The sequence below is a fragment of the Nicotiana sylvestris genome, chromosome 2 (genome assembly GCF_000393655.2).
Source record: "Nicotiana sylvestris chromosome 2, ASM39365v2, whole genome shotgun sequence".
Classification (NCBI taxonomy): domain Eukaryota; kingdom Viridiplantae; phylum Streptophyta; class Magnoliopsida; order Solanales; family Solanaceae; genus Nicotiana; species Nicotiana sylvestris.
Genome location: NC_091058.1, coordinates 147,494,829 through 147,509,899, shown reverse-complemented (window position 1 = coordinate 147,509,899; position 15,071 = coordinate 147,494,829). Strand labels below are relative to the sequence as shown.

The 15,071-nt window shown below is 35.8% G+C and overlaps 1 protein-coding gene across 1 annotated transcript; it reads left to right on the top strand.

Moving 5' to 3' along the window:
* Positions 1–6,141: 6,141 nt before the first annotated feature.
* On the top strand, positions 6,142–8,697 carry LOC104234356 (3-ketoacyl-CoA synthase 6). The gene is made up of 2 exons (XM_009787910.2): positions 6,142–6,627; positions 7,495–8,697. The coding sequence occupies exons 1-2, from the start codon at positions 6,230–6,232 to the stop codon at positions 8,585–8,587; spliced, it is 1,491 nt and encodes a 496-aa protein (XP_009786212.1). The 5' UTR covers positions 6,142–6,229; the 3' UTR covers positions 8,588–8,697.
* Positions 8,698–15,071: the final 6,374 nt, after the last annotated feature.

Below are 15,071 nucleotides of genomic sequence, written 5' to 3'. Positions count from 1 at the left end.
TAAGAATTCTTTCTTCTCTTCTTTATTTTTATTATATTATCTGTCATTGAATTTATTTTCCACTTCTCTATCACGTTGTATTAACGAAATTTTATATCTTTCGGATTGAATCGGTTGCTTGTGGCCCGTCATATAAAATTATTACTTTGACCTTGAAAACTATTTTTTAGGTTAAACAGTTTGGTTCCGTTACCGGGAACTCAAGCAAATTTGCTATTCATCCAAATATAGTAACAATTATTGTTAATATTCGCTTATTTTCAGCTTAAACCTTCATCATGGCCGAAATTTACCAATCAACACAGTTGAGGACTACCAAGTTGAAGATGGCGTACCATGAAAAATAAAAAGGGAAGAATAGCCATGATAATGATATGTAAGTAACAAGCAGAGAAAAATAGAAAATGTACATCGATATATTGGTACCGCAACTATGTGTACCAGAATTGATTATAACGGATTTGTATGAAACAGTTCCGGAACAGGAGGTTCAAATACACCAGGTTTCGAAAACCAAACCGAGGTGATTCCAGATATGATTGAAGGAGTCAGAAGAATAACGCCGGACCTTCCCGGAATTGAGGAGTAAAATTTACATTCGATATAATACAAAGCTTCGAATAGAGGAAGACACGTTCATTCAATTGAAAGTCAAAAATAGGTCTGGAGATCAAGTGGATGTGATTTCTAGGTGATTCGAATCTAAATGCAACAATCTAAAAAACAGGTCCGAGCAAAGAGATACGAGATTTTCTTCACGGGCTGGAAAAGATCCGGCTCTACTCGAATAGGTAAGGAATTACCTTGCTAAATTATAAAATTTCATAGGAGAAGAATGAAGATTAGGAGGAACATGGGTAAAACAGCCACAAGATTGCTTACAAAGATACCACACCTAACAACTGAAAAAGAAGAGATAGTTGCGGGATGGAATAGACCACGAGGAAGGAAGGTTCATTAATAACCTTGGACAATTATACAAATATTTTTGAAAGCAATAATTGAACCGAAGGCATCAGAAGCCACGAGGTCAAATGCCGAAGAACTAGAAAATATCATTGACTTCCCAAATAGGAAGGTTTAAGTTGGTCGAGACTCGATACCGAATATAAAGGTAAGTTGATTAAACTTTTACATGTTAACAAAAATTGTTTTGCTTGCCTCCATGCTAACATAACAGGTGTACCACCGGAGGTAAAGACTTATATGCTCAATATTGACCCGCGGTATAATCCGGTCAAGCAAAAGAAAAAACTAGAGTCAAATAATAAAAAATAAAGTTATAGAACTTTGAAAAATCGGTTTAGTCCGAAAAGTCGAATCATTCAAACATGATATCTAACAACAATGCATCATTACCTTCAAAATTCCGAGGAGAAAGATGATTGTCGGTATACCAAATTATCTCGGATGTCTCGGTAAATGCAATTTTAATTCAAGAAGATAAAGGTACACATTCTCCTATCTATTATAAAAAGCTCTTAGATACGGAAACTGCATATCTACATTTTAATAAGTTGGCATTAATTGTAGTTGCCCTAAATCTAAGGATTTATTTCAATGTCATTCAATTCCCATAGTCACTATATTTTAATTACGCAATATTTTGCATAAACATGAACTATCAGGAAGGCTAGCTAAATGAGTAGTCGAACTAAGTGAATATTATATTGTTTATCAGCCACGTACGACTATAAAATCACAAATTTAGCAGATTTCATGATTAATTTTAGCTCGAACATATTACCCGAGCATGTTATTTCTGGGATAATTCTCGGGATCTGGACCTTCTACACAATTAGGTCCACAAGTACTAAACTTCCCAAGTTAGGTGCAATGCTTAATGCCTATCAGGGAAAGTAGTTAGATAATTCATAAAAATTATTTTATTACTAACAACAAAGACGAGTATGAAGCATATGATACAGGGCTTAAATTAGCTTGGGGACTCAGAGCAAAAATATTGATTTAACGATTGATCAAATCCAAGAAAACTATGCAGCCCAAGAAAATCGAGCCAGATATGTTAGTCTCAGATCTACTGCTGATATCACTGACTTAGAAAGCAACTCCGGGCACTTATTGAGAAATATCGTTTCTGGATCAAACAGTCTCGGGATCGAGCCATCTCTTATTTAAGCGATTCCTGATCTGTCATCAATTAGAATGAAAATGAGGTAAGCCTGACTAATTTAATTTGGAATTGGCATAATAAATTCATTTATTACTTGCAGAATGGGACTTTACCCAAAGATAAGCATGCTCTCGATAACTCTGAGTGCGTCTCATCCCGTACTACCTGTCTTGTTGGAGGAGAATTATATTTAGGAATATTCAAGGCTCCAAAATCTAAAATGCCACATGGACCAAACAAACAAAATATATGATGCGAGAAATTTATAAAGAAAGCAGTGAAAATTACTCCGGTAATAAGGCTTCAAATCAAAAACTCATCAAAGTTAGTATGAATAGCTCAAATCAAGATATGACATGATCCTCGACAACATTTTGGAACCTCCATAGTTCCCGGCCAGAGTACAAAATATTTGATAAAAAGAGCTTCAGTACCGTCCCTATGTTGGAACTGGACCATTTGAAAGTCCATCAATATCAAAACTAACTATCCTACTGGGGAGTATTAGACCGCGAACTGTCAAATTATGATTCCAGTGTTTGAGTTCTCATACCTCAAAACTCAAACACTAGGGAGATTACTCATACTTCAAGATTAGTCAATTTGACCTGACATTATTTACCAGCTCAACTCAGTTAGTTGTATTACTCATATCAAGCATAAACACATCAAATAGTGTTGAATGAGTTCTTCAAAAATACATATACTACACGTACACAAAAAGGATCAAGAACTCCATGTTAGAGTCAAGAATCCCATGATAAAAAATGAGAGTGTTACATCTAAGTCAAGATAAATGTATGCAAATAAGCCACCAGAATAAAGTTCACTTTGAACAAACACGCGATTTATATTCGGTCCAACAACGACCATTCAAGCTAAATATCTAAGCCTTTCTTAATGGCTAATAGTATTATGACTCGGATTGATTATCCCGTAAATCTCAAATATTATTTCGGACATGTGTTCCTCTCTATTTGGAAGTATGTTCATATACTCTAATTTAGATTCAAAATCCAATCAGATTAAATGTCTTTTCAGGACAAATCTACTAAGATATATATTTATTTGGGATCAATACTCCCTCAAACTCAATGTCTTACCGGGGTCAATACTCCATTAATTGTAATGGGGTCAATACTCTTATAAATCCTACCGGGATTAATATTCCCTCAAACTAAAAGTCTACTCGGATCAATCGATCCTATTTTATGCCTGAATAAAAAGGAGACGTCCTCTTCATAACGTTTAAAGTATATAAAAGAGCCCTCTTTCATATAAAAGTTAGACACCCAAAGGTGCAACATTAAGACATCACACATGTAACGATGCATCCAAATATATATTTTAAGTCTAAAAGACTAAGTATGAGCACTCAAATAATTTTTTTAAGTGCCAAGAAAAATTAGTATTCGGATAAATTCTCTAAAATACAAAATGATGATATTAGACCCGAAAGACACGAGGAACACTGTATTAATCTAGGTCTAGGTTACAACCCTTTTGGTAAAAAAAAAGGGTTAAGCAGTCATCATCTAAATATATACCTCGGAGTCCCGTATGTTTTTCCTTTTCAGGAAATGGACCACGTGGAAGGAATAATCAAATGCTCGAGACTTCATACTTCAAAGCTCTAACACTTGGGGACTATATATATGGAAGGCAAAGAAGACTAGAAAAATCAAAATACAAGTCAAGCCTAAGGTCTACCCAACAAATCAAAAGTTAAGAGCAAAGTCACGAGCCAAAAACATAAGCATGACTCGAAAACCTTTGAAAACATATTCGTAATATAAACGAATGTTTCAAAAAAGGTTAAAGGCAGAATATTAGTTATGAGTAAAAATGCACTTCTTTGTACTTACTCAAAAACTGTTGTAACTGAAAATAGTTACGGATGAAAAAGTATTACCCTTGTATTCATTTGAAAACTGTTATCAATAAAAATAGTCATGGGTAAAAATTCATACCCTTATATTTAAAACTGTTGTAAACAAAAATAGTTTTCTCCTTGTACTAATTAAAAAAACTGTTGCAAAAGAAAAAGAGTTATGAGTGCAAGCTTATATTGAATCTGTTAAAAGAAAAAACAGTTGCAAAGTGAGTTATAGACGATACACAAACACATGTGAAATGTTATGAAAGTTAAATATAAAAACTTTCTTCAAAACATTGTTAAAGAAAAATATGTGAAAATTCCTATCTCTCTTTTGTATATTTACACCATTATGAAGTTGAGACGTCTTCTTCATTAAGTGTCGTTCATAAAAGGGCCCTCTTTTATAATTCGTGCTTATTCAGAAAAAGTCACGGAGCATTGAAGCATTTTTAATGCAAAGTTAAATGGTGAAACAAAAACTCAAACATTAAAATAAGTAAAAAATAAAGCCGAAATATATATATATATATATCAAACTTTGCAAACATAAGGTAATGATTTGTCTTCAAACCCCGAAACAAGACAGGGGTAAACCAACCAATTATTGACGAAAGGAACATAAGCGGTGGAGTTATCATCTGAATATCTAAGTTCTGCACTCTCTTTTCCTTCGTCCGGTTTTGGTCCCTATTGGATTTTTCTGGCAAGGTTTTTAATGATGCAGCAACAAGGATGAAAAGGATAAAATCTTCCACTTTCCGGTCACATCATAGTGAGTAACCGGAAAGTGGGGGGACTATCTGTATTAGTGAAAATTAGACTCGTCATGTGGGTCTATTAAATGACGACACGTGTTAGTAGAGTTTGAAGAAAAGTGAAGAATGACATGTAAAGATGATATGTGAAACACCCCCAGGACCGAACATACTCATACCGTGCCTGTTAGCCCCGAAACTGATCATCATGAAATAGCTCAGATCAGGCGCGGGAGAATTTCTCATAATTACAAATGAGGAAGGAATAAATTAATCCCGAATTATATGGAATTTACCATCATTACACCATCAGTTACAAATCAATTATTAATAAATGCAATAAATGATTGTAACGGTCAGAACAAGACAATCAATTACGAGATTGACTCAACAGGCACGAGATTGACTCAACAGGCACGAGATTAATTCATCAGTTATGGAATTAACTCATCAGTTACGGACTTCCAGCGTTTACATAGCTGTTACAAGTCTTCCAAAAGTAATGGATGGATTGAGTAAATGCTCATAATGGACCCTTAATTCAAGGAGACTAGTTACTTAGATTTAGCTCTATAAATAGACATACTTTTACCACCATCAGGAAAATCTAATTTTCTTCTCTACAATTCTATACATTGTAATTCATAGCATCTTGCTCCCAAGTTAGCCATAGTTCGGCCCTTCATGCTCTGTTCGGCTCATTATCCTATCAAGGATCATTCAATAAGAATTCTTTCTTCTCTGCTTTATTTTTATTATATTATCTGTCATTGAATTTATTTCTCACTTCTCTATCACGTTGTATTAACGAAATTTTATATCTTTCGGATTGAATCGGTTGCTTGTGGCCCGTCATATAAAATTATTGTTTTGACCTTGAAACCCATTTTTTTAGGTTAAACAGTGCTGGTGTATAAACTCCTTGTATTAATGTATTTGCGCATAGATTTGACGCTACATGGATAGAGAACTGCGTTATAATATTGAAAACATAATGTGGTTTCAAAGTAGGGACAGTTACAATTTGAATAAAATAATAATCTTATAAAGACTTTTATGTTTTATTTACCAATATTCTGTACTCCACTATTATGTTTTATATCAATCTCCGATAAAAAAAAAGATCATATAGTTAAAAGAATATTTGTAATGAGTCGTAAAATTGATCTACTAGTAATTTGATCTTAACAAGATAGTAACCAAATTGACAAATATATAAATTAAAAAAGTAGAGTGGTTGGAAGATTAATGATCAAAAGGATGTTAGGACACAAAAGAAAAAAAAAACTCCAGCTAAGAGAGCGTTGCTTCATTTAATCCTCTCATCTGCCCTCCATTAATTATTTCCCTTTCGCTCTACTCTTTAAATCTCCACAATCTTCCCCTTCTTCTCTTAGCTCCATCACCAATAATATTCATCTTCACTTGTTTTGTTTCCAAAATCTCCTAGTTAAAGACAAAATGGCAGAAGTAGTCCCAAGTTTCTCTAATTCAGTGAAGCTCAAATATGTCAAACTTGGTTATCAATACCTTGTTAATCATATTCTAACATTTTTGCTTGTGCCTATTATGGTTGGTGTTACTATAGAGGTATTAAGACTTGGCCCTGAAGAATTGCTAAGCATATGGAATTCACTCCACTTTGATCTTCTTCAAATCCTTTGCTCTTCTTTTCCCATCATCTTCATAGCCACTGTTTACTTCATGTCCAAACCTCGATCAATTTACCTTGTAGATTATTCATGTTACAAAGCTCCGGTTACCTGCCGAGTCCCATTTTCAACTTTCATGGAACACTCTAGGCTCATTTTGAAGGATAATCCCAAGAGTGTCGAGTTCCAAATGCGTATTCTTGAAAGGTATTATTAGATAGTTTGTAATACAGCCTCTCTTGTTCCGGTTTTTTTTTTTTACTGCTATAGTGAAGTGTTGTTATAGCAAATATATATTATAACATACTATAAAAATCGGTTCCGAGAAAAAATTGACTTTTATAGGGAATAACGGTTATATAGGGATACTGTTATAGAGATGTCTGACTATATGAAGTGAGATTATATATCCAGCAAAAATTAGCTTGAAGACTTTATATATTATAAACGATACTTTAAATCAAGGGTCACGAGTTCAAGCCATGGAAGCAGCCACTAATACTTGTATTAGGGTAGGCTGTCTAAATCACACGCGTTGGAACGGCCCTTCCCGGACCCTACATAAATGTAGGATGCTTTGTGCACCTGGAAAAAAAACGATATTTTAAATCTTATTTGAAACTTGAATTTAAATATACATATAAATTTAGGTTTTACGTTTGAGAAAACATGTCTGTTCATGAAATAACACTTCTTTTCTGGTTAGTTTTCTTTCAACTCTACAAGTCCATGCCTTTCTTTGAAAAGTGGTTAAGTCTATTGTTGGGTGTGCGAACAAAGCGCCACATTGATAATCGAAAAAATTGTTAGCCTACATATAGGTGTAGGGATCTCTTAATGGTGTGAGGCATTTTGGAGAAAATCGTGCGGGCTTGGCCCAAAGCGAATAATATCACACAATGTTAAGAGTATCTTTGAGCCGTTTTAGCCCAACATCTATTTTGTTGTATCGTGACTTTATTGTATCCTGGTTTGTCTTTATTTTCCCGATAGACAATATCTCTTTAAAGTTATTCTCACGTCTCAAAGCCTTTCTTCTTACTTTGTAAATTTTCCATTCTTTTTTTCTAACAGGTCTGGCCTTGGAGAAGAAACGTGCTTGCCTCCTGCTATTCATTATATCCCTCCAACACCAACTATGGAAGCTGCTAGAGGTGAAGCAGAAGTGGTCATATTCTCAGCAATTGATGACCTAATGAAGAAAACAGGACTCAAGCCAAAGGATATTGACATTCTTATTGTCAACTGCAGCTTGTTTTCTCCAACTCCATCTTTATCAGCTATGGTAGTGAACAAATACAAGTTGAGAAGTAACATAAAAAGTTACAATCTTTCTGGTATGGGATGTAGTGCTGGTTTAATATCAATTGATTTAGCTAGGGATCTTCTTCAAGTCCATCCAAATTCAAATGCTTTAGTTGTAAGCACTGAGATTATCACACCTAATTATTACAAAGGTTCAGAGAGAGCAATGCTTCTACCAAATTGTTTGTTCCGTATGGGTGGTGCAGCCATACTCTTGTCCAACAAAAGGCGCGATAGATACAGAGCAAAGTACAGATTAATGCACGTGGTCCGAACACAAAAGGGTGCAGATGATAAGGCATTTAAATGTGTATTTGAACAAGAAGATCCACAAGGGAAAGTTGGTATTAATTTATCAAAAGACCTTATGGTTATAGCAGGAGAAGCTTTAAAATCCAACATTACTACAATTGGTCCTTTAGTTCTTCCAGCATCAGAGCAACTCCTTTTTCTCCTCACACTTATTAGTCGGAAATTTTTTAATCCCAAGTTGAAACCTTATATTCCGGATTTTAAACAAGCGTTTGAACATTTTTGTATTCATGCGGGTGGTCGGGCTGTTATTGATGAACTTCAAAAGAACCTACAATTGTCTGCTGAACATGTTGAGGCATCAAGAATGACATTGCATAGATTTGGTAACACTTCATCTTCTTCACTATGGTATGAGATGAGTTATATTGAGGCTAAAGGTAGGATGAAGAAAGGTGATAGAGTTTGGCAGATTGCATTTGGGAGTGGATTTAAGTGTAACAGTGCTGTTTGGAAATGTAACAGAACAATAAAGACACCAACTGATGGGCCATGGCAAGATTGCATTGATAGGTATCCAGTCCACATTCCAGAGATTGTCAAGCTCTAAAAACAAAACCTATATATATTATTCAAAGAAAATATATCAGGATCTTCATAGACCTTGGTCTCTGTTAGTAGTTTCCATACAATAAATATGCTATATATGGTGGTTTTCTCTTTCTTCTTCTTTTTTATTTTTTCATCGTAACATGTTAATTGAAAGAGAAATGTTCGGACAAAATAACATCAATATAATTCAGTTTATTTACACAAAAAAAAACATCAATACAGTTAGTTTAGGGTGTTATTAGGGTTTTCTACTACTATATGTCTCTAAAGGTTGTAGTTTTTATTATTATTCCTAAGGTACTATTCTCTCTCATAATTTTTTATTTGTGTTTAAGGTTTTTGCATATCAATTAAGAAAATCATTTAAAATAATTAATCATAAGGGTATTTGATTAATCTGTCCTTATTTTTATTCCTAAAATGGGTAATTAAAGTTAAATGCCTTTGCAGCGGTAAGCGTAAAATGGGGAAAAGGTAACTTGTTGGGTTTTGGCACACCGACTGTAACTTTCTTCCGGAAGTAGCTTAAATCAATCGTTCAAAGTAAATGCCTGCGTTGAGCCTGCCAAATAGTTGGAAAGGTGAAATTCTGAAAACGTACAAATATTTGGTAACAGAATTAATGGATAAAAAACAAACCCCTGTACAAGAGATTGAGACAGCAAGCTTTCAGCTAAGGCCTAAGGGCATATGAACATGTTTACTGCTAAGGGAGGAAGATTTAGATGGTTTAACCCTTCCTTTCCTTGCTTGAGTTTGTATGTGTTGGTAAATTATGATCAAATCATGATGCACTTGCTAGTTTTGGAGGCTTACGATAGTTCTCCAAGGCGGAAGCGAATCGAGTGCAACAACCTGACTCGAATTATTCATCGTCGGAAATCCTCACCGCTGATGCCACAGCCTAAAATCCTCTTGATTTTGATACAAAGCACTACTAACCCTAGCCCCCTTTGTTGTGTGTATAGTCTCCAAATACTCATAATGACAATTATATAGACTATACCTAGGGTTAGGGTTAGACTGCCTAATGGGTCATCTTATTAGCTAGCATCCCTTATGGTGTACTAGCCCCACAAAAATATTTTTTCTAACATCTGCGCCTCACATAGATAAGGGGATGCTTAAGCTCCATCACGCTAAGATTCCGAAACTGAAATAATGGTTTTTTGGACATAAAATACGTTTATACAATTAAAAAAAAGTTACATTTCTAAATAATACTGCGTTTTACTTTAATAGAAAGTTAGTCGTTAAAGTAAAATACAGTATTATACTACGTTTTATTTAATTATTTGTTATCTTAGAGGAAAACGTAGTGTAGTACTACGTTTACCTTCAATTTGGGCCCACCAATAATAAGTGTTATGCAGGACTGACATAAATAATTATTTTTTAGTGTAAACATATTATAATACTACATTTTACTGAAACGTAGTATTATACTGCATTTTACACTAATTTTTGGGCCCACCAATAAGTGTTCTGTGGATAACTGACATAACAATAATTCAAATACATAAAACGTGGTAGTATATTGCGTTTTACATAAAAAAAATCTGCACCCCAAGCTAGGACTTGCCTTATTTAAAGGCGTTAAAATTTTATGAAAATCCATTCAAAACTTTTCTTCAAACTTCCGTTCATACTTCTCTTAATCTTATCAAGAATTTTTTTATAATGTCTGAAGAGCCAAAAATAAGGATTTAATTATATTGGGGCGGGGGGGAGGTTGTAATGGAGAATAACTCTGTGAGGTATAGTTCACCTTCACAGTGTCATGTTAAATTGCCGCTTACAATAGAGTACTATAAATTAGTATCGTTGTTACGTAAAAAATGAGTGGGAGGAAACGTTCGGTGAACCTTAAAGTAACCGGTAGATTTCCGTATTTTGTGACTCCGCAGGGATTTGCTTATTATTCTGAGTTTAACATCGAATATGATGAAACTCTTAGAGATTTTTTGCGGATTTCGGATGAGTACACGGAATTTATTGTAATAAAATTATTGGAAATGTACGTCAAGGTTGAAGACGTTCCCAATAATGAGGGTGTGCATAGTGGGGATAACCCCCAGTCATCGGGTGGTTATTCTGGAGCAGTTTTTGCCGGATAGATTCCTGATAAAAGAGCTTGCCATGATTTAAACTTGTCACCACCGACGAATGAGCAGCCACAAAATAATTTTTTGACTTTATATAATCCACAAGACCACTGGTAAACTTTAATTTTTCTATGCTTTAGCTATGTTTATTTTAAGTCTTTTGAATTGGATTTGTATTAACACTCATATTTTTCATAGGGGGTCCATCCGAATATGAATTTTACAAGTTATAACCCCGCTCCTAGTTAGAATATGCGTAGTTATGGCGTGTTGGACCACAGTGGTACATCCGGGAGTTATCACCAACAAGAAAATGTCCATCATGGAACGTCAACACAGTACGACTTGTAAGTAAAGTGATATAGCTATATGTAAATTATTTATCTAGTTGAGTAGCTTATCATTTTGTTCTTTTTGTGCAGTGAAAACGAGCAACTTGATGTTCCTGACCTCACATAGTTGCCCATAGACGACGTATTGACTCGTGATTTGGCAGATGTGCAGAGTCATGAAGATTATAGTGATTATGCCAACAATGCGGATGAGTCTGGAGATGACACACCCTTCCCTAACGAGGGTGCTGACGAGGAGGAAGTGGATGCCGAACCTGAGCTGACGAGGGAGCATGCTCCCCCACCTCCGGTTATACCAAGAGTGTACGAGTCTCACGTGCCGTTTCATGAGCGGAATACTCCCTAACTTGATAATTTTCCAAGTATACCGGACGTGGATGCCTTACAAGGGATGATGATGAATTTTGGTCAGCAATGTGGGACGAGTCTAGACCAGCGGTGCTGGCAAAGGGCATGTATTTCCCCGATAAAGCTTGCCTAATTAGGGCTATAAAAATCTACAGCCTAAGAGAGTGTCGTGAGATGACGGTAAGGGAGTCAACTACGGAGGTATACAAGGTTGTATGCCGTAGATATTTTATGGGTTGTCGCTGGATATTGCGTGCCAGCAAGAAGAAATCAGGGTTGTGGAAAGTGAGTAAATTTATTAGCACCCACAGATGTGAAATGGACACATTCAATGAGAATCACTTTAACCTAGATGTAGACTTGATTTCTCTTGTCTTGATTCCATACTTGGAAGTGTCCATTAGGTTCAAGATTAAAGAATGAATTACAACCGTCCACCAGGAGTATGGTTGTACTATAACCAAAAGAAAGGCATATCTCGGTCGCAAACGTGGCTTTGAACTTATTTATGGAAATTGGGATAAGTCTTTTTCATCTCTGCCCAGGTACATGGCCGCATTGCAACACTTCAACCCCAGTACTGTTGTTGAATAGAGGCGTGAGCGGAGTTCGGACATACTCGAATATATTTTCAACTATGTGTTCTGGTCATTTAAACCAACAATTGATGGTTTTATGCATTGTCATCCTATAATTTCCATAGACGGTACTCATGTCTATGGAAAGTATGATATTAAGCTTTTGATTGCAGTTGCAGTAGATGCTAACAGACAAATATTTCCACTAGCTTTTGCCATTTGTGCCAACTAAAGCGAAGAGACATGGACGTTTTTTTAAACCACTTGAAGCAGCACATTGTCAAATAGCGTTCAGGTATTTGTCTAATATCTTATCGACATGATGGTATTTTAAGTTTTGTACGGCATTTGCCTAAATTGCAGGAACCCTATGCATACCATCGTTACTGTGTAAGGCACCTGAAGGTTAATTTCTAGAAGAAATATCCTGACAAGGCCTTGCATGATTTAATGTGGATGGCTGCAACTAAGCACAAGTAGTGCAAATTCATGAGGCACATGGAAGCGATCCAACAGTTAGATCCACGAGCCTAAACTTGGCTGATGGGACATGAGCTTCACATGTGGACATTGCATGCTGATGGCGGCAGACGGTGGGGAGCCCTAACTACAAATGTGTCGGAGTCATTCAACGGTTTGTTGAAGTCTGCCCGTGGATTGCGTGTCACTGACATAGTCCGCATGATATTTGTGAGCACGTGATTTTTTCCCTATATGAATTACTCCCATAAATTCAAAATAAAATAATTTTCCATTGTTTGCAATTTTGTGAATTTATGAGGCATTTTCTGTTAATTGTTTGCATATTGTCTAGGCATGTTTATTTTATTTAATTAATAAGAAATATAAAAATACACTGCATTTGCATTTAGGATCTAATTTTGCATTCTTGAATTAGTTATTAATCTAGTGTTTTATAAAAATGAAAAAAAATCACAAAATAGTTATTGTTGCACTTTTAATTCTAATTTTTGAACTTTGGTAGTTTTTCCTTTAATTATTTTTGTAATTAATTGTGGTAATTTTTACTTGGATTTAATTAGTTCACTTTGGTAGGTCAATTTGATGTTTAATTTTAATTTAGGGTTTCATGTTTAATTTTGAGAAAAGAATTAAAAAGGAAATTGAAACAAGAGGAGGAATTCTGATTTGGGTCATGTTTAATTTTCAAACCCATCTCAAATAATTTCCATCCCCCAAGCACGTCCGGTCCAGCCCAAAACCCGCCCCTGATACCCGGTCCATCCCCCCCCTCCAAAATGACATCGTTTTGGATTGTGGAATCTGAGCCATTGATCTCCCCTGATAAAATGGCTCAGAACTGAAGCTTCATATATATATTAGTGTCCAAACGCACCCCCTACCCCCTCTCATCATCCTCACACCCTCAAAAAATCCCTCGTCGCCTCCGCCGTGAGCCGCCTGCCGGAAATCGTCTCTGCCGGTGGCGTTGGTCCAATAACTGCCAGATTAACACCATCAATTCTTCTCCTTCTCCTCTTTCCAAATCCCCAAATCCCCTCTCTCAAATCTCAGCCTAGCCTCTCGAATCTTCAATCAAATGTCAGACTAAAAACCTAACTTCTCCCAAACCGCCTCAAAATCACACCATAGAACCACCCTACCCCCTCTTCCCAAATCCCGGATCAATTTCCCTCGAACATGTCCCGAGCTCGTCGAATATTAAGTTGAAGATGAAACCTAAAAAATATCGAGCTCCAGAATCGGTAGATTTGGTTCCGATTAAGACCAGAACGGGCCTTGTTCAGGTGTTTTCATTTGAAAACACGAGATTGAGACCCTTTTTGGTCAAAATCGAAAGTTTGAAGAAGAACTTCGCGGCTTGGCCAGTCCGTTTAGGTATCTTTACATTTTGGTTGTTTCTTTCTTTGTATTTTTCTGTGTTCTAAAGTCATCTTTCTTCATCGCGTTTTTGTGTTTGTGTTTTCATAGTATGTTTGTTGTTATTCATGCATGATTTGTATGATAATCAGCTTAATTATCTTGTTGTCTGTTTAGAATTAGGTAAATCATTCTCGTTTTCTGTTTTGATTTTGGGCTTTGGTTTAAAGTTCCCGTCTCTTTTTTCTCTTGGTTAATTTTAGGTTTGTTTTGTTTAGAATATTGAATCTTTGATTGATCTCAAGCGATGCTTAAAGACCATCCCAAGAAGGATTTGAATTGGGTCTAGTTCAGACCCATTCACTTGGGTCATTTGGACCCGGGATCTGCTAGGCTGGGAGGGTAAATAATCAGGGCTCGAAGGGTAGTTTAGGAAATTGGGGAAGGCAATATTTGTGTAACTGAATGGGAAGTTTCTAGGAAGCTGGGGAAGGGAACTTATTTGAACTTCTGAATTTTCAACTAGGGGTATCTAGGGTAAAATGGAAATTTGAGAAGGGCCTAAGTGCAAAAATTATTTCCTTGAGGTTGCCCTACTTTCTTGCCTATAAAGGCAACATTTCTTGCCTTTCAAGGGAGACCGAAGATTGAAGAAAATTTTCTGGAAATTTGGAAAGACTAACTCCAGAAATAATACTGAATTCCCTGCATTTTTGGTTTAAAATTGTTAAAAGTTGGGTTTGTTTTGCTGGATTTCTGGTCTTGCCTTAGCTAGAGCCTTTGAAAACCAACAACTCCTGTATCCGAGTAAAAATGGTCTGAGTTTTCTGGGATTTCAAAGCTTATTTTGACGGCTGTCTGGTTTTGGGTCTACTGTGCCATTGAATCTGATTTTGCTATGATTTTATCCTCTACTTTGAGTCTATTGTTGTTGTTGTTTCTGTTCTGATCTCAATTCAGCTTTCCTTTCTTTTGTCTTTCCATTTGTTACCAGGTACATATCCCTGACCTTGAACACGTAAGGACTAGCTCATGTGGTGTCTTGAGGAAAAGGAAGACTGATATTGTTTTTTATCAAATGTTTCTTTCTTATTTCTTTTCTTTCTTAGCTTGTTGGTTCAATTTTCTTGTATTAACATGTCTAAAGTAAGGCTATGTTGCAAGTGTTGAAATCTACGTTGAATTGCAATATGATTGTTATCCAATATGTGATGATTCCCATTTGTTTTAATTCCCTAGGGTTTACCATTGCTAGG